The sequence below is a fragment of the Globicephala melas genome, chromosome 2, assembly GCF_963455315.2.
Source record: "Globicephala melas chromosome 2, mGloMel1.2, whole genome shotgun sequence".
Classification (NCBI taxonomy): domain Eukaryota; kingdom Metazoa; phylum Chordata; class Mammalia; order Artiodactyla; family Delphinidae; genus Globicephala; species Globicephala melas.
Genome location: NC_083315.2, coordinates 56,703,963 through 56,729,645, shown reverse-complemented (window position 1 = coordinate 56,729,645; position 25,683 = coordinate 56,703,963). Strand labels below are relative to the sequence as shown.

Sequence of the window (25,683 nt, the reverse complement as noted above, 5' to 3'; positions counted from 1 at the left end):
CGTGGGCTTCTCACTGCAGTAGTTTCTCTTGTTGCAGAGCGCAGGTTCTAGGTGTGTGGGCTTCAGCAGTTGTGGCCCGCGGGCTCTAGAGCGCAGACTCACTAGTTGTGGCGCACAGGCTTAGTTGCTCCATGGCATGTGGGATCTTCCCGGAGCAGGGCTCGAACCTGTGTCCCCTGCATTGGCAGGCAGATTCTTAACCAATGCGCCACCAGGGAAGTCCCGCAAGATACAAAATTAACATACAGAAATCTGCTGCATTTCTATACACTAACAGTGAATTATCAGAAAGAAAATTAAGGAAACAATCCAATTGACCATCGCATTGAAAAGAATAAAATACCTAGGAATGAACCTACTTAAGGAGGTAAGGCCTGTACCCAGAAAACTGTAAGACACTGATGAAGGAAATTGAAGATGACATAAACAGATGGAAAGACACACCATGTTCATGGATTGGAAGAATCAATATTGTTAAAATGACCATACTACCCAAGGCAATCTACAGATTCAATGCAATCCCTACCAAAATACCAATGGCATTTTTCACAGAACTAGAATAATTTTAGAATCTGTATGGAAACACAAAGACCTCGAATAGCCAAAATAATCTTGAGAAAGAACAGAGCTGGAGATTTCATGCTCCCTAACTTCAGACTATACTACAAAGCTACAGTAATCAAAATAGTATGGTACTGGGAGAGGAATCAAGATGGCAGAGTAGAAGGATGTAAAACTCACCTCCTCCCCCAAATACATCAAAAATACATCTACAAATGGAACAATTCTCACAGAATACCTACTAAACACTAGCAGAAGACCTCAAACACCTGAAAGGACAGGAAACACCTTCATATAACTGGGCAGGATGAAAGGAGGGGGGAAGGAAGCAGGATGGGACCTGTGCCCCGGGAGAGAGAGGTAAAAGAGGAAAGGTTCCTGCACCCTGGGAAGCCCCCTCACTGGGAGATCAACTGAGACAGAAAGGGAGCTACAGAGGCTTGGAGAAGAGCAAAACAACTGGTTTGCGGCAGGCAGAACAGAGAGAGACCTGCACAGACAGTCCACGCCACTACCCTGCATGCTGCAGCCTGAGACAAGAATCTGCTGGTACAGGAGGGGTCTCAGTGCTGAAAATTGGGGTTTAGAGGAAACCTGGAGAGAGGACTGCTGTTGCCTGTGTGGAGACAGCCTGAAGGGGCTGGAATGTGGTATGGCTGCAACCAGGGCTGTTTGCAGAAGAAGCCCGGGCCTGCCATAGAAGCGATGCACCATTGTTGAGTGGTGAGCAAAGGGAGGGGTGGGGCCGCCATAGCAGCCTCTTTCTCCATGCCCCAGCTGCCGCCTGGGTGGGCCCACACACCCCAGCCACGGCCTTGGCGGGTTCCAGGAGCAGGTGCCAGTGGGTTGCCCACGTGCAGAGGTGGGGCTGAAATCACAACTGAGCCCCAGTGACCGCATGACTTATGAAGCAGGGCTGAAATCTTTCCCCAGCTGTGTGAACTGCAGATGTACACCTCTGCTGCCAGCTTTGTAAGTTCAGCACCTGTGGGACATCCGAGCAGATGATGGGTGCTCCTGCGGCTGGGACGGGTCTGGCCTTAGGAGCTGTGGGCTTTGTGGGCACTTGCATGCAGGGGCTGGGCCAGGCCAGGATCTGAGCTGCCTCACTCCCACAGCAAGTCCAGGTGCATGACTACTGCAGTCCTGGGACCTGACTTCGGTGGATCTGCACTGGTGGCCTTGTGAAAACAACGCCTGAGAAACACCAGGGTTTATTGACGTCATTCCCATGTTTGAGGCGGGGCCAAGGGCAGTGCCAACAACAGTGGACTTTGTGATCCCGCACAACAGGTGACACAACAGAGCATGCACACCAGTGGATGGCTCTGGCGGAGGAACACTCAGGGGCTCCTCTCCCAGTGGGAATGCTCCAGTCCTGCCTACCTTACACCTCAGCTCAGAAACGGATCTGGGGGCTTCTATTCCAACAACTAGGGAACAGTTAGACAAGGCAGTGACCACCACAGAGCAAAAAGGAAGGCCTTGCTCAACATCCAATGCAGGCTCTAGTCACACCTACTATCAAGGGGATAATGGCCAGCATACACTGAAGAAAGAGGTGGTGGGCATTCATACTAAAAACCGCCCTTGCACCAAAAACTTATTAAACCCACAGAGGCTACACAGGGCCACTCCCACACAAAAACAGCCCTTCAAGACCACAGTAGATAACTGTTTCTCCTAAACTCAGAGCAAGAGAAATATAAGTAAAATAAAGAAGCAAAGGAACCGCTCCCAATTAAAAGGTCAAGAGAATTGCCCTGAAAGAACAATGAAACAGATCTCTTCAGTCTAACAGACACCGAGTTCTGAAAATAAGAGACCTATGGGATAATGCCAATCTACGTATAATATGGCTCCCAGAAGAAGAAGAAAGAGAAAAGGGGATTGAAAATGTATTAAGAAATTATGGCTGAAAACTTCCCAAACCTAAAGAAGGAAGTAGATATCCAGGTACAAAAAGCACAGAGGGTTCCAAACAAGATGAACCCAAACAGACCCACACCAAGATATATTATAATTAAAAGTTAAAGAGAGGATTCTAAAAGCATCAAGAGAAAAAGAGTTGGGGAGGGGGAAGGGTAAGCTGGGACAAAGTGAGAGAGTGGCATGGACATATATACACTACCAAACGAAAAAACGATAGCTAGTGGGAAGCAGCCGCATAGCACAGGGAGATCAGCTCAGTGCTTTGTGACCACCTAGAGGGGTGGGATAGGGAGGGTGGGAGGGAGGGAGACGCAAGAGGGAAGAGATATGGGGATATATGTATAGCTGATTCACTTTGTTAAAAAGAAGAAACTAACACACCATTGTAAAGCAATTATACTCCAATAAAGATGTTAAAAAAAAAGAGTTAATTACAAAAGAACCCCCATAAAGTATCAGCTTATTTCTCTACAGAAACGTTGCAGGCCAGAAGAGAGTGGCAAGATATATTGGAAGTCCTGAAAGGGAAAAATCTGCAACCTAGTATACTCTACCCAGCAAAATTATCATTTTTAAAATTTTCAATTATCACAAGCAAAAACTAGAAGAATACAGCAATACTAAACCTATCATAAAGAAAATATTGAAAGGTCTTCTCTAAATAGAAAGAAGACTTCTAAGAAAGAGAAAATCACAATTGGAAAGTAAATCACTTAAATAAGTCAGTACATAGATTTAAAAAGAAATCAAAAAATTTCTGTGAAAGAGATGATAACCACAATTAACAATAAAAGGATGAACATGAAGATGTAAAAGAGGACATCAAAATCATAAAATGTGGGTGAGGAGAGTCAGAAAATGTAGCGTTTTTTTCCTAGAATGTGTTTGAGCCTACATGACTACCAGTCTAAAACAAGTAGATATAGGAAGGGGATAACATACTTGAAGAACAGGGTGACCACAAATCAAAAACATACAACAGATTCACAAAAACCAAAAAGAAGAGAACCAAAAAGAAGTATAATACAAAAGAAAATCATCAAACCACAAAAGGAAAAACAAAAAGCAAAAGAAAGGGACAAAGAAGAAATATAAAATCAATGGAAAAACAAGGTTTAAAATGGCAATAAATACATATCTGTCAATAATCACCTTAAATGTCAATGGACTAAATGCTCCAATCAAAAGACACAGAGCAGCAGACTGGATTATAAAACAAGAGCCTACAATATGCTGCCTACAAGAGACCCACTTTAGGGCAAAGGACACACATAGATTGAAAGTGAGGGGATGGACAAAGATATTCCTTCATGCAAAAGGAAATGTCAAGAAAGTAGGGGTCACAACATTCATACCAGACAAAATAGACTTTAAAACAAAGGCTATAAACAAGACACAGAAGCAACCTAAATGTCCATCGACAGATGAATGGATAAAGAAGATGTGGTGTGTGTGTGTATATATATATATCTGAATCACTTTGCTGTACATCTGAACTAACACATTGTAAATCAATTATACATCAGTAAAAAAATAAATACTAAAAAAAACAAAGGCTGTAAAGAAAGATAAAGAAGGACACTATATAATGATAAAAGGATTAATACAAGGAAGTGATATTACACTTGCCAACATATATGCACCCAATACAGGAGTACCCAAATACATAAAACAAATACTAACAGACATAAAGGAAGAAATTGATGGGAACACAAGAATAGTAGGAGAACTTAACACCCCACTCACATCAATGGATAGATCTTCAAGATGGAAAATCAATAAGGCAACAGAGATTCTAAATGATACAACAGAACAGTTAGACTTAATTCATATTTTCAGGACATTATATCCAAAAAAAGCAGAATACACATTCTTTTCAAGTGCATATGGAACATTCTCTAGGACTGACCACATACTAGGGAACAAAACCATCCTCAAAAAATTTAAGAGTATAGAAATTATTTCAAGCATCTTTTCTTACCACAACGGCATAAAACTAGAAATCAACCACAGAAAAAGAAACAAGAAAAAACAATTACAAAGGGCTTCCCTGGTGGCACAGTAGTTAAGAATACGCCTGCCAAAGCAGGGGACACGGGTTCGAGCCCTGCTCCAGGAAGATCCCACATGCTGCAGAGCAACTAAGCCCACTTGCCACAACTACTGAGCCTGCACTCTAGAGCCTGCGAGCCACAACTACTGAAGCCCGCATGCCTAGAGCCTGTGCTCCGCAACAAGAGAAGCCACTGCAATGACAAGCCCGTGTAGCGCAACAAAGAGTAACCTCGGCTCACTGCAACAAGAGAAAGCCCAGTGCAGCAATGAAGACCCAACACAGCCAAAAATAAATAAACTAATTAATTTTTTAAAACCACAATTACCAGGAGAATAAACAACATGCTACTAAAAAAACCAATGGGTCAACAATGAAATCAAAGAAGAAATAAAAAAATACCTTGAAGCAAATGACAATGAGAACACAACCATACAAAAATCTATGGGATGCAGCCAAAGCAATCCTTAGAGGGAAGTTCATAGTGATACAGGTCTTCTTTAAGAAACAAGAAAAATCTCAAATAAACAACTTAACCATCTAAAAGAATTAGGAAAAGAAGAACAAACAAAATCTAAAGTCAACAGAAGGAAGGAAATAATAAAGATTAGAGAGGAAATAAATAAAACAGATTTAAAAAACAATAGAAAAAAAATCAATAAAACCAAGATCTGGTTCTTTGAAAGGGTAAGCAAAATTGACAAACCTCTGGCCAGGCTCACCAAGAAGAAAAGAGAGAAGACCCAAATAAACAGAATAAGAAATGAAAGAGGAGAAATCACAACTGATACTGCAGAGATATAAAAAACCATGAGCGAATATGATGAACTATTATATGCCAACATATTCGACAACCTAGAAGAAATGGACAACTTTCTAGAAACATACAGCTCACCAAAACTAAATCAAGAAGAAATAGATAACTTGAACAGACCAATCACTAGAAGTGAAATAGCATCTGTAATCTGGAATAAAAAAACAAACAGAAAAAACTCCCTACAAACAAAAGCCCAGGACCAGATGGTTTCATAGGCAAATTCTACCAAACACACAAAGAAGAACTTATACCGATCCTTCTCAAACTCTTCCAAAAGACTGAAGAGGAAGAAAAACTCCCAAAGACATTCTATGAGCCACCATCATCCTGATACCAAAACCAGACAAACACACTACCAAAAAAGAAAATTACAGGCCAGTATCTTTGATGAATATAGATGCAAAAATTCTCAACAAAATATTAGCAAACCAAAACCAACAACACACAAAAAATGCCATACACCAGAACCAAGTTGGATTCAACCCAGGGTCACAGTGATGTTTCAACATATGCAAATCAACCAATGTGATACACCACATCAACAAAAGACAAAAACCACATGATCATCTCAATAGATGCAGAAAAAGCATTTGATAAAATTCAACATCCATTCATGATAAAAAAAAAAAAACCCTTGCAAAAGTGGGTATAGAAGGAACATATCTCAACATAATAAAAGCTATTTATGACAAACCCACAGCCAATATAATACTCAATGGTGAAAAGGTGAAAGCCTTCCCACTAAAATCTGGAACAGGACAAGGATATCTACGCTCACCACTTCTATTCAATATAGTACTGGAAGTCCTAGCCACAGCAATCAGACAAGAAAAATAAATAAAAGGTACTCAAATTCAGAGGGAAGAGGTAAATCTGTCATTATCTGCAGATGACATGATATTATATATAGAAAACCCAGAAGACTCCACACAAAAACTACTAGAACTGATAAACGAATTCAGCAAGGTAGCAGGATACAAGACTAACATACAGAAATTGGTTGCATTTCTTTACACTAACAATGAAATATCAAAAAGGGATGTAAACAAACAATTCCTTTTAAAACCACATCAAAAAAATAAAATACTTAGGAATAAACCTCACCAAGGAGGTGAAAGACTTATATGATGAAAATTACAAAACATTAGTAAAGGAAATTGAAGATGATTCAAAGAAATGGAAAGACAGCCCATGCTCTTGGATTGGAAGAATATTGTTAAAATGGCCAGCCTAATACCCAAAGCAATCTACAGATTTAATGTGATACTTATCAAATTACCCACGACATTCTTCACAGAACTAGAACAAAAAATCCCAAAACTGATGTGGAACCATAAATGACCCAAAATTGCCAAAGCAATCCTGAGGAAAAAGAACAAAGCTGAAGGGACTTCCCTGGTGGTCTAGTGGTTAAGACTTCGCCTTCCAAAGCAGGGGGTGCAGGGTGGGGAGTTAAGATCCCACATACCTCACGGCCAAAAAACCAGAACACAAAACAGAAGCAATATTGTAACAAATTCAATGAAGACTTTAAAAATGGTCCACATCAAAAAAAAAAAAAAAAGAAAATCTTAAAAAAAAAAAGGAACAAAGCTGGAAGCATAACCCTCCCAGGCTCCAGAAAATACTACAAAGCTACAGTAATCAAAACAGCATGGTACTGGCACAAAAACAGACATATGGATCAGTGGAACAGAACAGAGAGCCCAGAAATAAACCCACACACCTAAGTTCAGTTAATCTTCAACAAAGGAGGCAAGAGTATACAATGGGGAAAAGACAGTCTCTTCAGCAAGTGTTGTTGGAAAAGTTGGACAGCCACATGCAAATCAACGAAATTAGAACGCACTCTCTCCCCATACACAAAAATAAACTCAAAATGGCTTAAATACTGAAATATAAGACATGACACCATAAAACTCCTAGAAGAGAACATAGGTAAAACATTCTCTGACATAAATTATACCAATGTCTTCTTAGGTCAGTCTCCAAGGTAATAGAAATAAAAGCAAAAATAAACAAATAAATGAAATAATGCCATTTGTAGCAACATGCATGTACCTAGCAAAGTAAGTCAGGAAAAGAAAGACAAATACCATATGATACCACTTATATGGGGAATCTAAAATACAACACAAATGAACATATCTACAAAACAGAAACAAACTCACAGACATGGAGAACAGACTTGTGGTTGCCAAGGGGGAGGGGGCATGGGGAGGGAAAGATTGGGAGTTTGGGATTAGCAGATGCAAATTATTACATATAAAATGGATAAACAACAAGGTCCTATTGTATAGCACAGGGAACTATATTCAATATCCTATGATAAACCATAAGGGAAAAGAATATGAAAAAGAATATTTTATATATATATATATATATATATATCTGAATCACTTTGCTGTACAGCAGAAATGAACACACTTTAAATCAACTATACTTTAATAACATTAAAAAAAACAGTATGGTACTGGCACAAAAACAGACACACAGAGCAATGGAACAGAATAGGCAGCCTAGAAATAAACCCACACACTTATGATCAATTAATCTACGACAAAGGAGGCAAGAATATACAATGGAGAAAAGACAATCTCTTCAATAAGTGGTGCTGGGAAAACTGGACAGCTACATGTAAAAAAATGAAATTAGAACATTTTTCTCAACCCATATACAAAAAATAAAGTCAAAATGGATTAAGGACCTAAACATAATACCGGAAACCATAAAAATCCCAGAAGAAAACACAGGCAGAATGCTCTTTGACATAAATTGTAGCAATATTTTTTTGGATCCATCTCCTAAAGCAAAGGAAATAAAAATAAACAAATGGGACCTAATTAGACTTAAAAGCTATTGCACAGTGAAGGAAACTATCAACAAAATGAAGAGACAACCTACTGAATGGGAGAAAATATTTGCAAGATACGACTGACAAGGAGTTAATATCCAAAGTATTTAAACAGCTCATACAACTCAACATCAAAAAAAGATAACCAGATTAAAAAATGGGCCAAAGACCTGAACATTTTTCCAAAGAAGACATACAGATGCCCAACAGGCACTTGAAAAGATGCTGAACATCATTAATCATCAGAGAAATGCAAATCAAAATGATGAGATATCACCTCGCACCTGTCAGAATGTCTATCATCAAAAAGAACACAAATAACAAATGCTGGTATAGACATGGAGAAAAGAGAACCCTTGTACACTGTTGGTGGGAATGTAAATTGGTACAGCCACTGTGGAAAACAGTATGGCTCAAAAAAAGAAAAGCAGAACTACCATGTGACCCAGAAATTCCACTCCTGGGTATATATGAGAAAAAAATGAAAACACTAATTTGAAAAGATACATGCAAACCAATGTTCACAGCAGCATTGTTTACAACAGCCAAGATACAGAAATAACCTAAGTGTCCCTCAATAGATGAATGGATAAAGAAGATGCGGTATATATATACAATGGAATACTGCTCAGCCATAAAAAAGAATGAAATAATGCCATTTGCAGCAACATGGATGGACTTGAAGAATATAATGCTTAGAGAAATAAGTCAGACAAAGAAAGACAAATACTGTATGATATCACTCATATGAGGAATCTAAAAAATAAAACAAACTAGTGAATACAACAAAAAAGAATCAGACTCAGATACAGAGAACAAACTAGTGGTTACCAGTGGGAAGAGGGAAGGGAGGAGGGGCAAGATAGGGACAGGGGATTAAGAAGTACAAACTACTATGTACAAAATAAATAAACTACAAGGATATATTGCACAGCACAGGAAATATAGCCAATATTTTATAACTATAAATGGAATACAACTTTAAAAATTGTGAATCACTGTTGTACACCTGAAACTTATATAATACGGTACAATCAACTACACCTCAATTAAAAAAAAAAAAAACTTGTGCTAATCATTTAAATTTTTAAGTTTGTCTTTACTTAGAACATTAACTAGCAAATAAAAATACAACACAGCAAATCAAGAGGACATAAAAGAAAGGAAAAGCTTTATATTTCATTGCCTTTAAGGGCACTTGCTTCCCTGCTTTTCACTGGACCCTTCTGGTCACATGGCCAGCCCTGTACCTCCTCCAGCTTCCTTTCCTATTCTGCTTTGGCTCCTGTAGCATCACTTAATATCCTGCCGTTCCCTGAAAATTATCCCACACTGCTCATGTCCTCGTGCCTTTGCCCATGCCTCTTCTACCAGGAATACCACTCTTCTCCCTTCTATACATCTGTGAACTCCTGCTTATCCTCCAAGGTGCTGTCTGCATCTCCCCGGTCACACCCTGACCTCAGGGGCTCAGACAAGGCCCAGGGCTCGGGGAGGGACTTACTCAAGGAACCTGGTGATGTACTCGCGGCTGCAGCGGGACCAGGTGAGAGGCGCAGCGTCGTACAGGAGCTGTGGAGACATGATGAAAGGCCGTTTCCCAACGGGTTCACAGTCATTGCCGCTTCCGTCATGCTGAATGCCAAAACTGTGTGAGAGCACAGGCCCCAGGGGCGAGTGAGCTGGTGGGAAGCCACCAGGCCGCCCCTCCCTCAGAGGTCTGCAAGGTGCTGGGTCCTGGCTCCCAGGCCTGGCTCTGCCACCAAACCACTGTGTGGCCTGGGGAAAGTCATATCCCATCTCTGAGACTCAGTTTCCTTAAAGTAAAACATGGGTGTGCTAACTAGTGTCCCACAGGGCCCTCTGCCAGGTGCACCAGCCTGAGCCTGAACTAAGCACCAGGGACACGGGGCAGCCCGGCTCCTGCAATGAGCTGGCCAACAACGGCAAGCCAGGTGTCATGTGTGGGGCCCACTGTGGCCCCTGCAACCTCACTGGTGCCAAGAACAGTCTGACAGAGTTCCTGCCACCCCTCAAGTCCTGTCCCAAGGCTGTGCAGTGGAGTTAGGGAGTCTGAGCTCCTGCACCACAGGAAAAGTCTCAAGACCATCCTTGGGAAAGACATGAGAAAAATTACCTTTGCTGAGCACTTACTATGTGCCAGGCACCATACTAAGCACTGTGAGAAACACTATCTCTCTCAGCCCTCAGGGATGACCCAACACCTCGGACCAACAGAGCTCTCTGTGAGCCTGCCCTCATTGGCTCCCAGACATCTAAGACTGCCATATTCACAGCTAAACTGTCTGGGCAGAGAGGGCCAAGGGTACGGGCCATGCCTAGGCATAATAGCCTCATGTGGAGGTGTCCAACAGAGGGAGCCTTGGACATCACTGAATCCAACCCCCTCAATCAACAGGGAACACACAGAGGCCCAGAGACGGCAGGGAGCTTGCCTAGGGTCACAGAGCGATTAGGAACAGGGGGTTGGCAGGGACTAAGAGTAAGAAATGCAAAGCACTGAGGGCAACAGGGAGGGACAAAGGCCTATGGTGACTTTCTGGCCCATCTCAACCCCACTTCAAATAAGACTCACCCCTCTCCTAACAGGGAAGCGGCCTGTTTGTGGGGTGGGGACAGTGCCAGGGATAGCAATGTGGTCAGGCTGGGCTCATTCCTCAAGGCAGGGCTCCCTTCCCTGGGATTGTGTGGGCCATCGGCTTGGCTGTCTGGTGCCCACAGGTTGGGAGGTGAGGTCGGGTTCTTAGTGTGGCAGTGGGGTTGGCAGGGTACCTGTGCCCGAGCTCGTGGGCCACGGTGAAGGCCAGGGGCAGGCCCGTGTCCTCATTGATGCTGCAGCTGCGGTGAGGCTGGCACATGCCCGCCACGTGGGACAGGCCCAGGGTCTCGCAGGGCTGGTTCATGGCGGCACACAGGTCCTTCCTGCACATGCAGAGAGAAGGGGTCCTCAGGCTGACTTGGCCAGAAGCCAGGCCCACCCAAGCTGACGGGGCTAGGCAGGGGCCCCTGCTGACACTGAGGGAGGTTGGGAGTGAAAAGGATGTCCCTGCCATCACTCCGAGACCAGCGCAGGAGTCATTTGGGAAGCAGGTGCCCTCGTTCACCCAGGACACCTATCTGGGCCTGGGGAGTAGACCCATGCACAATTTGGGTTACTACCCCAGTGAGGGTGCTGACAGAAGCTGCCGGAGCTCAGCAAAGGGAAATAACTCCACCTCAAGTTCAAAAACACTGCCTCTCATAGAGGGAACTTTCCTCAACATAATAAAGGCCATATATGACAAGCCCACAGCCAACATCATCCTCAATGGTGAAAAACTGAAAGCAATTCCACTAATTTCAGGAACGAGACAAGGTTGTCCACTCTCACCACTCTTATTCAACATAGTTTTGGAAGTTTCAGCCACAGCAATCAGAGAAGAAAAGGAAATAAAAGGAATCCAAATCAGAAAAGAAGAAGTAAAGCTGTCACTGTTTGCAGATGACATGATACTATACATAGAGAATCCTAAAGATGCTACCAGAAAACTACTGGAGCTAATCAATGAATTTGGTAAAGTAGCAGGATACAAAATTAATGCACAGAAATCTCTGGCATTCCTATACATTAATGACGAAAACTCTGAAAGTGAAATCAAGAAAACACTCCCTTTTACCACTGCAACAAAAAGAATAAAATATCTAGGAATAAACCTACCTAAGGAGACAAAAGACCTGTATGCAAAAAATTATAAGACACTGATGAAAGAAATTAAAGATGATACAAATAGATGGAGAGATATACCATGTTCTTGGATTGGAAGAATCAACATTGTGAAAATGACTCTACTAACCAAATCAATCTATAGATTCAATGCAATCCCTATCAAACTACCACTGGCATTTTTCACAGAACTAGAACAAAAAATTTCACAATTTGTATGGAAACACAAAAGACCCCGAATAGCCAAAGCAATCTTGAGAACAAAAAACGGAGCTGGAGGAATCAGGCTCCCTGACTTCAGACTATACTACAAAGCTACAGTAATCAAGACAGTATGGTACTGGCACAAAAACAGAAAGATAGATCAATGGAACAGGATAGAAAGCCCAGAGATAAACCCACGCACATGAGGTCACCTTATCTTTGATAAAGGAGGCAGGAATGTACAGTGGAGAAAGGACAGCCTGTTCAATTAAGTGGTGCTGGGAAAACTGGACAGGTACATGTAAAAGTATGAGATTAGATCACTCCCTAACACCATACACAAAAATAAGCTCAAAATGGATTAAAGACCTAAATGTAAGGCCAGAAACTATCAAACTCTTAGAGGAAAACATAGGCAGAACACTCTATGACATAAATCACAGCAAGATCCCTTTTGACCCACCTCCCAGACAAATGGAAATAAAAACAAAAATAAACAAATGGGACCTAAGGAAACTTAAAAGCTTTTGCACAGCAAAGGAAGCCATAAACAAGACCAAAAGACAACCCTCAGAATGGGAGAAAATATTTGCAATGAAGCAACTGACAAAGGATTAATCTCCAAAATTTACAAACAGCTCATGCAGCTCAATAACAAAAAACCAAACAACCCAATCCAAAAATGGGCAGAAGACCTAAATAGACGTTTCTCCAAAGAAGATATACAGACTGCCAACAAACACGTGAAAGAATGCTCAACATCATTAATCATTAGAGAAATGCAAATCAAAACTACAATGAGATATCATCTCACACCAGTCAGAATGGCCATCATCAAAAAATCTAGAAACAATAAATGCTGGAGAGGGTGTGGAGAAAAGGGAACACTCTTGCACTGCTGGTGGGAATGTGAATTGGTTCAGCCACTATGGAGAACAGTATGGAGGTTCCTTAAAAATCTACAAATAGAACTACCATATGACCCAGCAATCCCACTACGGGGCATATACACTGAGAAAACCAAAATTCTAAAAGAGTCATGTACCAAAATGTTCATTGCAGCTCTATTTACAATAGCCTGGAGATGGAAACAACCTAAGTGTCCATCATTGGATGAATGGATAAAGAAGATGTGGCACATATATACAATGGAGTATTACTCAGCTATAAAAAGAAACGAAATTGAGCTATTTGTAATGAGGTGGATAGACCTAGAGTCTGTCATACAGAGTGAAGTAAGTCAGAAAAAGAAAGACAAATACCATATGCTAACACATATATATGGAATTTAAGAAAAAAAAATGTCATGAAGAACCTAGGGGTAAGACAGGAATAAAGACACAGACCTACTGGAGAACGGACTCTAGGATATAGGGAGGGGGAAGGGTGAGCTGTGACAAAGCAAGAGAGAGGCATGGACATATACACTAACAAATGTAAGGTAGATAGCTAGTGGGAAGCAGCCGCATAGCACAGGGAGATCAGCTCGGTGCTTTGTGACAGCCTGGAGGGGTGGGATAGGGAGGGTGGGAGGGAGGGAGACGTAAGAGGGAAGAGATATGGGAACATATGTATATGTATAACTGATTCACTTTGTTATAAAGCAGAAACTAACACACCATTGTAAAGCAATTATACCCCAATAAAGATGTTAAAAAAAAAAAACCCCCAAAAAACACTGCCTCTGAACAGATAAAGAGTTGTCAGAGGTTGGGGTCATGTTGAAGGGGGATGGTGTCTAAGAATTTCTGGTTATAAAGGAGTTGCACAAGAGATCCTTCTAATAGAACCATTCTATATCTAGACTGTGGCAGTGGATACAGAAATTTACACGTGATAAAACTGCATAGGACTTAATACACACACACACACACACACACACACACACAAACAAGTAAGTGCATGTAAAACTAACGAAACCTGTATAAGTCTGTGGATCATATCACCGTCAATTTCCTGGTTGGGATATAACTACAGTTATGCCAGCTGTTACCACTGTGGGGAACTGGATGAAGTATAGATGGTACTTCCCTGTATTATTTCTGACAACTGCATGGAATGCACATTTGTTCCAAAATAAAAAGATCTCCCCCAGTACTGCTGGAATCCAGTCTTGGGTCAAAGGTGTGAAAACCCTCCTCAAAATGAGGCTCCCTGAGAGCAGGGCTGTGTCTGCCCACCCTGAGGGTCAGGTAGCACCTCCCGCCCACGCAAGCTCTACCGGCCACACCCACGGCTCAGCCCCTCACAGTGGCGGTACCTGGTGAGCAGGATGGCGGTGTCGTGATGCAGCGGGTGGGCGTCCCTTTTCATGTTGATATTTTTCTGCCACTTGCAGAAGCTCCTCAGGGTGTTGTCTGCGTGGTGAGTGATCTTTAGGTCCTCCTGGGGGCAGAGAGCGTGGCCACTCAAGCCTATCCCTGAGCTCTGAAGGGTCAAGCCAAATTCTCCTTCACATGAAGGTGGGAGACAGAGGCCCAGAGGTGGCAGTGGGAAGACAAGCAGGCAGGCCCCCAGTCCAGCCTCCAGTCTGACAACCCCGCCTACAGGCACGTGCCAGACGGGACCTAAGAGAGGGTCAGCCAGGGACTGGGGGTGACAGATGACACTGCTTGGGCCAAGGAGGCCCTCGCTGTGCCCTTCCACATGAGTCAGCTCAGGCAAGTGGAAGGAGGGCCCTGGCAGACGATGCCCATCCCAGGGGGCAGTGTGGGGCCACGTGACTTCTCACCTCCTCATCTTCCAGCAGGACCAAGCGCACAACGGTGATGTGGATGGGGTTCCCGATGCTGGGGTCATGAAACAGGCCGGCCACCTGCCCAAGAGATAAGGGTCAGGCTGTTACCTTGGATACAGGATATGGGCAGCCTCTGCCCACCTCAAGGGGTGCACACCCAAGCTCACACAATGGGGAGCTCACCAGTGCATGCATCCCATACATGAACGTGCCCACACCTGTACACACACTTCCCCGACCAGCAACAGCAGAACCTGGGGAGGACGAGAGGGCCTCCCAGCACCCGGCCATTCCTGAGCACCAGTTTGGGATCCTATTCCCCAGCTCACACCTCCAAATGCTGGCTTGTTGGCCCATCTCAGGGCCCTAACCTGCCCTGGCTGGGACAGCCCTGCAGCCCCCTCCTGCCCTGAGGACGCCAGGGCCAGCATCCCAGGAGTGAGCCCTCCCATGAGGGGTGACCTGGGCACGGCCTGGGGGAGGGGTGGAGGCAGGCAGAGGCCCATCTTCCCTGGGGCTGAGAGCCATGGGGCCACGAGGGCAGGTGTGTGTGCCTCTCAGAGGCCCCCATAGCTACAAGGGCGGCTCCACACTCAGCCCCAAGACAGAAGGCCATCCCCAAAGACGGACAGTGTGCCAAGGTGCTGGGAAATGGGGGTTAAAGCTATCTGCTCTTTTAAAGCTCCCTCAGAACAAGAAAGGGGCCAGCCCACAACTGGGGACAGTTGTCAAGGTCCCAGCAGGCAGAGATGTCAGGACACACCAGTTGTGAGTTGGCTTCTAGCAATTCCATCAAGAAAAATAATATTCAAATAGGAATGGACAAAACACACACTGTTAAGAGGGCAAAAAGCCCCTGATAATGGGGATGAATTACACTGTCAGAGCCCAAGGTCAGGAACGGTGAAGACAGTGATGCAACGTGTCTCTGTGCCCTCCATGCACGTGCTGGAGCTGGGAGCCCCTCTGCACTGCCTTCTTCCACCACATCAGCCAGTTCTGCCTCCTAAATTCTGTCCTCTAGCCCACCTGCAGCCTTGCACCCCAGTCACCTGTCTCTGAAATGCAAACCCAATCACCCTATGCCCTTGCTTAAAGCAATGAGTGGGTCTTCACTACCCACACATAAGGCATACAGGCCTGTGCGGCATACAGGCCTGTGTGGTCTGGCCCCTGCCCACCTCTATGGCCTCACTCCCCTCCTCAAACCCCCTCACTCCTGGCTCCAACCACGCTGGCTTTCTCTCAGAATCCCATGATCCTTCCTACCACAGGGCCTTTGCAGATGCTGTGCCCTCAGCCTGGAACACCTTCCCAAGTTATCTCTCACCCTTTCTGAGCTCTCACCCCTCCATCATGTCTTTTGGGGAGCTTTATTCTACCCGACACTCCCAAACCACCATGAACTTGTCCTTCCTAGTACCCCCTCCATTACACCTTCATATTCATCAGGGTGACGGCTTCATTAACGTCTCTCTCCCATTCCACACCATAAGCTCCATGAGGGCAACGTCTGTGTGGACTCCCTCTTACAGCCCCAGTGATCTGTCCAGTACCTGGCACATGATGGACTCAAGAAACAGCTGTGGAATGAATGAATCTTGAGCACTTGCTAAGTTTTTCCAACGCGTTATTTCATTAAAAAAAAAAAAAAAAAAAAAAACAGTGAAAAATGAAAAGAGTACCCCGGAGAGAGTCAGATTAAAAGAACAAGTCTCTCCTAGTCGACATGCAGGTGGAGCCCAGAGGAGCCCCTGAGGGTCTGCTAAGACCTGTCCCAACAACTAGCCCAGCCCATATCCTGAGTTAGCGCTGGGATAGCTTCCTGTCACCACAAAGCCCCACCCCCAGCATATATAACACCTCTCACTGTCCCCCAAGAAGTATGGAGGTGAAACAGATGCTGGGAGGGACTGGAGGGTGGCAGAGTCATTACTTGTTGACCAGATCAACCAATGAGTGTCTGTTTATGGCCTGAGGTCAGTGTGGTTGTCTGGATAAACAATACCTAGGGAAGACAAGCCCTGCTCTGGTGCAGGCCTGGAGAGCAAGCCAGGGTGGGCAGTATTCATGAGAGTAAGATCTGGGGGTTACAGGTGACCACAAGCTCCCAACGAGCTGATAGTATGACATGAGCCACTCAAAAAGGGCCTGTGACCTCCGAGGACATGAATCGAATTGAGGGCGCAAAGTTGGGTGGGGGGGACCTCTCTTGCTATGCTTGGAAGAGACCCACCTGAGCTCCCGGGCTCAGCCCTGGGTCTGGCACAGAGAGGGCACTGACAGATTGGAACCTGCAGGAGGCCCTGGTGAAGAGGAGTGAGCTGTCCTGAAGGTGGCTGTGGGGCCAAAGGGCAGACGCTAAAGCAGCCACAAAAGCAGCAGTAACACTGACCGAGCCCAGCACACAGTCCTCATGCTGGGAGCGTCACATGCCTCATCTCACTTAACCTTCTTACTTCTCAGGCAGGCATAACCATCCCCACCTTACAGATGGAGTAACGAGGCTCAAAGAGAGGCTGAATAGGGGATCAGAACCCAGATCTGACTGCATCGAAGTTTCTGCTCTTACTTTTTAAGTTTGGAAAGCGCTGCCTGCCTCCTCTCTGAGGGATTCTCAATGTCTATAGCTTTGGAGGCTCTGAGAAGTCCTGCAGTAAAGTCTGTGTTCCTTTTTTTTTAACCCTGCGTTGCCAAACTTTTTCAACAGCACAATCTTTCTTCACAGAACACCTGTAGCATCCCTTGGAACAAGTACTCCCTGGAATGTTCTTTGAGAAATGCTACAATGAGGTACAGCTTCCCCAGCATGGGATCCTGTTCTTATGCATCCATCACCTCATCCTTGGTACAGAGCTGGCACTCATCACATCAGCGTTACAGAACCGCTCCAGAGGGAAAAGAGGGTAAGTTCTCCCCATCCACACCACCCTGTTCCCCCATTCTTCCAGCACACTCTGGCCACCACAGCTACCCAGCTGTCCCTCTCTGGGGCAGGCTGAGGGGCAGAGAGGACAGAGTGGGACTCTGGAAGCAGATACATCTGACCTCCGGTCCCAGCTCTGCCACTCACTAGCTGTGTGACCTTGAGCAAGCCCCTTGGCCTCGCTGAACCTTTGTTCCTTCAACTATGAAACGGGGCTGAGGCTTAGATGAGGCAGTGAGTGTGGAGCACTGGACAAGCAGCAGGTGTTCGGAAGGTTCCAGCCCTAACACATGGTCCAGCCCTCCTCGGAGGCTGGCTGCATGCCCGCCCATGCCCCTGCCATCTCCTGGAGTCTCCCTATCAGGTATCTAGCACTGTTAGGCTCATAGGTGCCCCGACTCTGTCCTGACCAATGCTGGACTTGCCAGCTTGGGAAAACCCGATACTGTCCAGAGCAGGTGACTGTGAGAGCCAGACACTCCCTCCTCCAGGGTGGGGCTCACAACGTAAGTGTGTGCGTCCTGTGAGCCTGGACAGGGAAGCAAGAAGGAGCCCCGCCTTGGGGCCAAATCCTTGACCCCTGGCACACAGGGGATGTCACGGGGAGCCTGGAGGGCTCAGTACCTGCCCACATGGAACACTCAGAAAAAATGAGGCAAATAAACCCAGCTAACCACTGGTGGCTCCAGCCAAGCTCCTGGGCCTCCTTCAGGCTGAGCCCCTGAGTGGAGGATCTCATGGCCTGGGAACCTGACCTTGCCCACCCCGAGCCCAGAAGCCAGGCCCCGCTGTCCAGCAACAGTCCCTCCTGAACCCTGGTCTTTAGTGGTTTGTCTCCCTGGGCAGACAAGGCTAAACAGAAGCTTGGCTGGGTCTTAGAGCCCTCAAGTGCCAGGCAGAAGGCTATGGCCTTTATTCCATAAGGAGGAGGGAGCCAACATGGGTGGCCAAGTCGGGCAGGAACCGGCCCGGAGCTGAGCTTGCCAATGCAGACTGAAGTAGTGGGGGCATGGTGGCCACAGACGGCGCCCCTTACTTTCTCTGACCCCAGTCTTCATGGCGATAAAAGGGGTGGCCAGACCTTCGATGATCCAGAGCGCACTTCCTTTAATGTTGCAGGGGGTGTGAGGCTGGCACGGGTGGAAGTCACAGCACATGACACTGGCCACATCGGCTGCAGAGCACACTGTACTGAGAACCTCACCTGTTCTCAGTCACCCAGCCCAGGAGGAAAACAGTGTTGTTCAGTGGGTGGCCTGCTAAGAATGCCAAAGGCAGAGATCTTTTCCCCCGGGGGCCCTGAGGCCTCCCACCTGCACACCCAGGGCAGCAGCAGGGAGGGACTGGTTGGCACTACAGGAGCAGGAGTCACCAGCTCCAGCCTGCCACGGTGCCCCAGGTGGGACCTGGTAGACCTAGGCTCCTGTTCAGCTCTGTCTTGCCTCGCTTGTGACCTGGGCACGTCACTCACCCTCCCGGGGCCTAGTTATCTCAACTGTCCCGTGGCGTCAAGAGCAGTATGACAACGCTGTAAGGTACTATTGTCATCCCCAGTTCACAGGTGGGCAAGCTGAGGCTAAGACAGGTAATGTGGCTTGCCCAAGGTCACCGGCTAGTAGAACACAGAACTGTACAGATCCTTCTAACTCTGCTGCGTGCTGATGTCTCAGGCAGGGGCTGGTCTGCTTGGTCATTTCCGTGTCCCCAGCGACCAGCACAGGTCCCGGCACAGAGGAGGGAGGTTTGTTCAGAGTGGTGTGGATGGGTCAACCAGTCTACGAGCTCCCTCAGCCTCCCCTCCCCCAGCTCTGCTCCTGGCAGGGGGTGGAGGCTGCTGAGCCAATGGGGTGGAATGACACTCAGTGGTGTCCTCACAGCAGCCCCAAAGGCCCCACCTCTGCCCAGGCTCTCTCCTAGTGACTCCCTGCGGGGCCTCCCATCCCCTCCTGGACTTAGGAGCTGGAAGCTTATACCTCCTGCTTGGGGCCTGGGGTACACCCACCCTTTGTACCTCAACACCACCATCCCCTGGCCGCCCTCGCCACCCCCCACGCACCGCCCGCAGCAGCCTCACCATGTTCATGATGGTCAGCACGTAGCTCTCGACGTTTGGCTGTCCGTGGTACTCCACCATTTTAGCATCGGCTACCACCAGGGTCTCCACCCACTTCTCTTTGCTGACCGAACGCTGGTGTAGACGCCTCGGCCGCTGCCGCCGCCACTGCTGCCGCTGCTCCCAACGCTCCCGCCGGGGCTCCAGCTCCGGGGACTCTGTGGGCCCCAGACGGGCTGTGGGTTAGCTGCCAGTAGACTGGCCCAGGGCACACGTCTCAAGGGCCTTTCCCCAGTGAGCTCTCTCTGGGTCAGTGGGAATAGTGCTGGGATCAGAGGCAAAAGGCCTGGACTCCCGTCATGGCTTTGCCCCAGACCTGTGCTGTGTGACCCTGACCTGGTCACTTCCCTTCTCTGATCCTGGGGGATGCCTGACTATAAATAGATAAGTTGATCAGCCTCACAGAGTGACTTCGGGGGGCTAATGAAATGGTGGATATGAACACAGTAAAGCACTGTGTCCGTGAGGCGAGCTCCTAAGCCCCTATCTCCCCACACTGATCCCTCCCTCGCTGGGGGGTAAGTACATCCCAGCATATGCAGATCCCCGGCCTAACCCCCAGCCTGGGGAGGCTGACCAAGACCCCAACCAGCTGACCCCACTGGGGACCTGCCCCACTGACCCAGGCTGCCCCCAGATCAGAAGAGGAAGCACATCTATGAAGCTGGGGAAACTGAGGGTGAGAAGCATGCCTCTTTGGTGATCTGTTCCAGCAAAGAGAGTCCCTGAGCTGTGGGCAGCTTGTGAAGTTGAAGCAGTCCCCAAACCCCAGCAGCCCTTAGCAGGCAGCTCCTTACAGAGACTGGCCAGCACTGACTGTGGCCACTCTGCAGAAGAGGTGCTGGGTGCCACACTCTAGGTCTCCAAAATGCAAGTCAGCTATCCTGGGCTGGGACCAGAGTGGGGAGGGGAGGGAGGTTCCTGGCTAGCTGTCCTGCTGGGGTTGGGTATGGCCTGGCCTCACCTGGACACTCGAAGAATAGTTGGCACAGCTGGAGGTGCCCCAGGCAGTGAGTGGGGAGGGGCAGGGAGAGACAGAGACGGAGCCCTGAGGTGGGGAGACGGATGAGCTGACAGTGAGAGGTGCCAGTCCAGGGCATGAGCGGGGGCAGGCCTGAGGGGCAGAGGCCTCAGGCCCGTGGCATGTTTGGAGGGCACAGGCTATGCTGATGTGTCTGTCGGTCTGTGTCCCTTTGGTCTAAAAGGAGCTGGGCATGGAGGTGTTGACAGAGGTTTCTAGAAGGCCCCTCCATGTCCCCAGACCCATCCCCTACCCCAGAGCTGGTAGCAGAGAAGCATACCTTTCACCCCACAGGTGCCTGGAGCCCTGGGGTCCCCCGGCTCTGCCCACCTCTCAGGGGCTTGGCGCTTGTATACCACGTGTGGCTGGGCGCGGCCAGGGCGGGCTGGGACACCATCCAGGGGCTCAATGAAGTAGTCCTCGTTGGAGAGCTGGAACACACCTTTCTGGGAAAGAAGCACCAGGGTCACTTGGGGAGGGCTGGCACTCAGCTGCTCTTCCCACCCATCCCAGAGGCCTGTCCTGCCCAGCGGAGCCCACCACCCCAACTGACCCTGACACAGTGTGCTTTCCTCCCTCTGGGCCTCTGTTCACTTTGTACCCTCTGCCTGGAATGTCCTTCCTTACAGCTTCACCCAGCCAAAGGCTTCTAGGCTAAGCTCAGGAGCCACCAGCCTAGCAAGCTGCTCGCACCCTGCCCCTTAGCCCATAAGAAGCAAGAAGTGGGTCTGCATCTCCTGCGTCCCCAAAGAAAAGCAGGAATTACAATTAAAAGCTTAACATCAAGAAGAAAAAAAAAGTCCTGGGGATGTAATGTACAGCATGGTGACTACAGTTAATACTGTATTGTGTATTTGGAAGTTGCAAAGAAAAATCTTAAAAGTTCTCATCACAAGAAAAAAAACTACATGTACATAAATTTGTAACTAGACTTATTGTGATCATTTCACAACACATAGGTGTCAAACTGTTGTCTGAAACTAATATTTCAATGATATCTCAATAAAAAGAAAGAAATTTCATCACAGAAAGAAAGAAAGAAAGAAATGGGTCTGCTTCCGAATCTAACGAGATGTCCACAGAGATGCCCACTGCCACGAGGACATCCTTGTCCCTGGTCCCAGGGTCTGCCAGAGAAGGAAAGCTGGCAGGGATGTCTTGGTCATGTCCGCTGGTATTCAGAGAGGCCAGAGGAAGGAGGGGCCTTGGTAAGTATCTTTGAGCAGCCCACCACCTCCTGGGGAAGCTCAGGACTCCAACACGGAAGAAGGTTTTACCTCCCTTGGACCTCCCTCCCTGGCTCCAAGTCGGCCAGTTGCGTCACTCAGGGCCAGAGAACCTGGAGCGCTAGACAGTGCCTCATCAGCTCTAGGGGCTGGAGGCCTGGGTTGAATGCAGACTCCACCACTGGATACCTGGGTGACCTTGGGCAAGTTCTCTGAGCCTGCTTCCTCATTTGTAAAGTGGGAATGATGCACCTGTCGCTCAGGCTCAACAAAATTAATCAACTATATGGAAAGGGAGGGGCACAGGCTGGGTAAATGAGAGACTTTCCCAGGCATATGGGCTCTCAAAGGCCCAGATACCCTAGAGCCTGTGAGGTGGGCTGTATTAGGCCCTGCCCTGCCACAGCCCATGGCTTTTCCTGAGCAATCTGAGCTGAGGCTCCCCCCCACCAACAGTGGATGGCTGAGAATGTGCAACCCTCCAACTCCTCCCACACCCCACGCTTGGGAGCCGGGAGCAGAAAGGGGCCCTATCCTGCTTGGAGTGGAGCTGCTCTAACTGGGCACTCAAGCAGAGGGAGGCAATGAGGGCTGCAGGCAGTAGCCAGCATTACCTCAACCCAGAAAAACCTGGAGGTTGAGGCCTGCTCTCATCACCCCCTGAGGCAAGGTAAAGGTGAGGAAGCCTGTCCTGGAGAATAGCAGCCTAAGGGGTGGGGGGCGCGGAGGGAAACAAAGTCATAACTGATCCCCCAAAGAAGAGGGATTCAGCTGCTTTCTAAGTTAGTCTACACACACCACAAACAGTGGTTCTCAAAGTGGGGTGTCTGGACCTGCAGCTTCAACATTATCTGAGAAATTGCCAGAAATTCAGATTTTGCTACCCGCCCCCCCCGCCCCCCCCCGCAAGGTACACTGGGTTTTTAACAAGGCCTGGGTGACTCTGGCTCACATTAAAGTTTGAGAACTGCTAGAGAACAAAGAGGCCTGCGTTGTCCACCCCATTTTACAGGTGTGAATACTGAGGCTGGGAGACGAAAAGCCAACAGGCCGAAGTTAGCAGCAGGTCCGTGGCCAGGCCGGGGGCAGCCCTGCGTCCCGCCAGCGCACCCTGCGCACACTCACCAGGCCGTCGCAGGCGCTGATGGCTGCCAGGCCACCCTCGAGCTCAGGGTCCTGCACCTCGCCGAGCAGGTGGCAGGCGGGGGCGTGGGCCCGGATGTGCGCGCGGCCGAGGCCGCCGCGCCGCCGAGTCTCGCTCACGAAGCCGGGCGCCAGCAGGTGCGAATTGGCTGTCAGGTTGAAGCGCAGCTCCCGGCCACGGTACTGCAGCTCGTAGAAGGCGGGCGCGGCGGGGCGCGCGGACACGTCCCTCTTACGCAGCGCGCGCGGCCACAGCTCGTAGGACAGGAAGGAGCCCCCCGCGTCCACGCGCACCGGGTGCACGATGTCCAACGCTGCCCGGCCCTCGGCGGTGTGCTCTGCAGAGAGAAGAGCCGGACCGGAGTGGGGAGCGGCCGAGAGGGCGGCTGAAGTCTGAGCGCCAGGACTCAAACACCCACCACCTCTGCTATTTCACCTCTCCGTGCCTCGATGGCTCCATCTAGGTTATCGGGATAACCTCTTAACAGGTTTCCCTGTTTCCGCGATTGCCCCTGTGGCATCCCTCTCCCCTAGTCTTCTTTCAGCGTAGCAGTCACAGGGATTCGTTCCAAATCAGTCAGATCATGGCCCTCCTCTGCTCCAAACCCTGCAGTGGCCTCCAGCTCACACACAGCAGGAGATAGAGTTATGGCGATGGCCTGTGAGGCTTTAGGCAAGGTTACCGCTCCAATCTCATCTCTGCTACACTTCCCGAGTTCCCTCCCCTCGGCCACTGGCCTCCTTGCTGTTCCTCAGTCAGACATGCTCCTGCCTCAGGATTTCGCTTTGCTATTCCCTCCACCGGAAACACGCGAACCTCAGTGTCCCATCTGACTAAACCCCTCACTTCTTTTCAAGTCCTTCTTCAAAGCTCTCCTCGCTTTATTTTAAAATTGCAACTCCCTGGCTCTCCCTATTCCCCCTTCCCTGCTTTATTTTTCCCCATAGCACTTCTGACATACTGTATCACTTAACATTTTCATTCTTTTTCCTATTTTTCTTTCTCCATCTCCTCCCAGTGTGAACTCTAGGAGGGCAAGAATCTTCATAGTCTTTGCTGAAGAGTTTAAGTGCCAGAGTATCTGGAAACTAGTAGTTTCTCAGTAAATGTTTGTGTACAATCTGTAGAATGGGGATAATTACTTACACTTTGGGAGCTGAGGATTAAATGAACTGAACTGCTCCACATATAGCCTGGCCCACTGACTGAACATGATGGCAAGTATGATTAGTATGACTATTAGCCTAATGGATTTTTTTTTAAGTGCCTGAGGGTTCTGCACACATCTCCAGGTCTCCTGAGATGGGGAGTCAGAGAAGGACCACGCAGGTAGGGCCCCCTAGCCCCTCATCACTACCACTTCAGCGGAGCAGCTCTAGTTTATTTCTTTCACATTTAAGAGTTTGAATGAAAATGTTCCAGGGCTGCAAAACTTCTGCTCAGGCCCTTGCCATTTGCAGAATCCTCTCAGAGTCAGTCTGCTTGGATTTCCCAGTAAGGCTTCATTCTTAACCTTTTTTTGCCATGGACTCCTTCTCAGAAAAATGTTTTTAAATGTATAAGAATAATATACCAAGGAAATACCAAGGAAATTGATTATATTGAAATACAGTTGTCAAAATAATTTAAAAAGTAGGTGTAAAATTATGTGCCCCTTTACTAATGCACTAAACAAGATCTAATGGCAAATTTAACAACTATGGTGATTTACAAGTAGTGATAAATGTCAACCTTATTTCAAGATACCTGCAGCTGTATTGAGATAAAATATTTTGCTTTTCCTATTGGTAGCAAAATCACAGATACTGCTAACGCTATTGTGATTTGTTGCTAATATTTATAATTGAAGGAAATGCTACATTTCACTTCAAGGTTACAAAAATTAAAGATGTAATATATTCCCATCCAAGGTCATGGAGCCTCTGAATTCTACCCAGGTCTCTATGGCTGCAGATCCAGGTTAGGACACCTGCAGTAGAGTCCCCAGATTGTTTCTGGAGAATGCAAAGAGACATTCAGAGAAGTGCAGAGACTGGCTTAAAGCCACACAGCGAGAGTAATAAAGTCTCCCAAATGGCTTCAATCTCTCAGTAACATCGTTCTACATTCAGCAGTCCGTCCCTTGCTGGGCCTCAGTTTCCCCTTCGCCAACGTAAGGAGTTGGACCAGATCAAGTTTTTCAAACTATTTTGGCCACCAGACCTAGTCTTCAAAAGAAATCTCATGGGGACACATACACACAAAAGAGCAGCACTGCTGGGGGTGGGCGGGAACCCCAGGGCTGGTGCTCTTGTTCCCCCTTTTCCTTCTCTGCAGTTCCCAGGCTCTGAGGTACAGGTAGGAAACTGGCCCATGTGAAGTGTCTCCCAGC

The 25,683-nt window shown here is 47.5% G+C and overlaps 1 protein-coding gene across 1 annotated transcript in view; it reads right to left on the bottom strand.

The window, feature by feature from the left end:
* ADAMTS7 (ADAM metallopeptidase with thrombospondin type 1 motif 7) overlaps positions 1-25,683 on the bottom strand; it is a 56,705-nt gene that overhangs the window by 25,229 nt on the left and 5,793 nt on the right. Inside the window, exons 2-8 of the mRNA XM_060293536.1 lie at positions 23,294-23,649; positions 21,223-21,388; positions 19,883-20,079; positions 14,877-14,960; positions 14,406-14,530; positions 11,011-11,160; positions 9,722-9,865 (exon numbers count right to left, since the gene is read on the bottom strand). Of these exons, the coding sequence (XP_060149519.1) occupies positions 9,722-9,865; positions 11,011-11,160; positions 14,406-14,530; positions 14,877-14,960; positions 19,883-20,079; positions 21,223-21,388; positions 23,294-23,649 (1,222 nt within the window). The remainder of the gene's footprint in view (positions 1-9,721; positions 9,866-11,010; positions 11,161-14,405; positions 14,531-14,876; positions 14,961-19,882; positions 20,080-21,222; positions 21,389-23,293; positions 23,650-25,683) is intronic.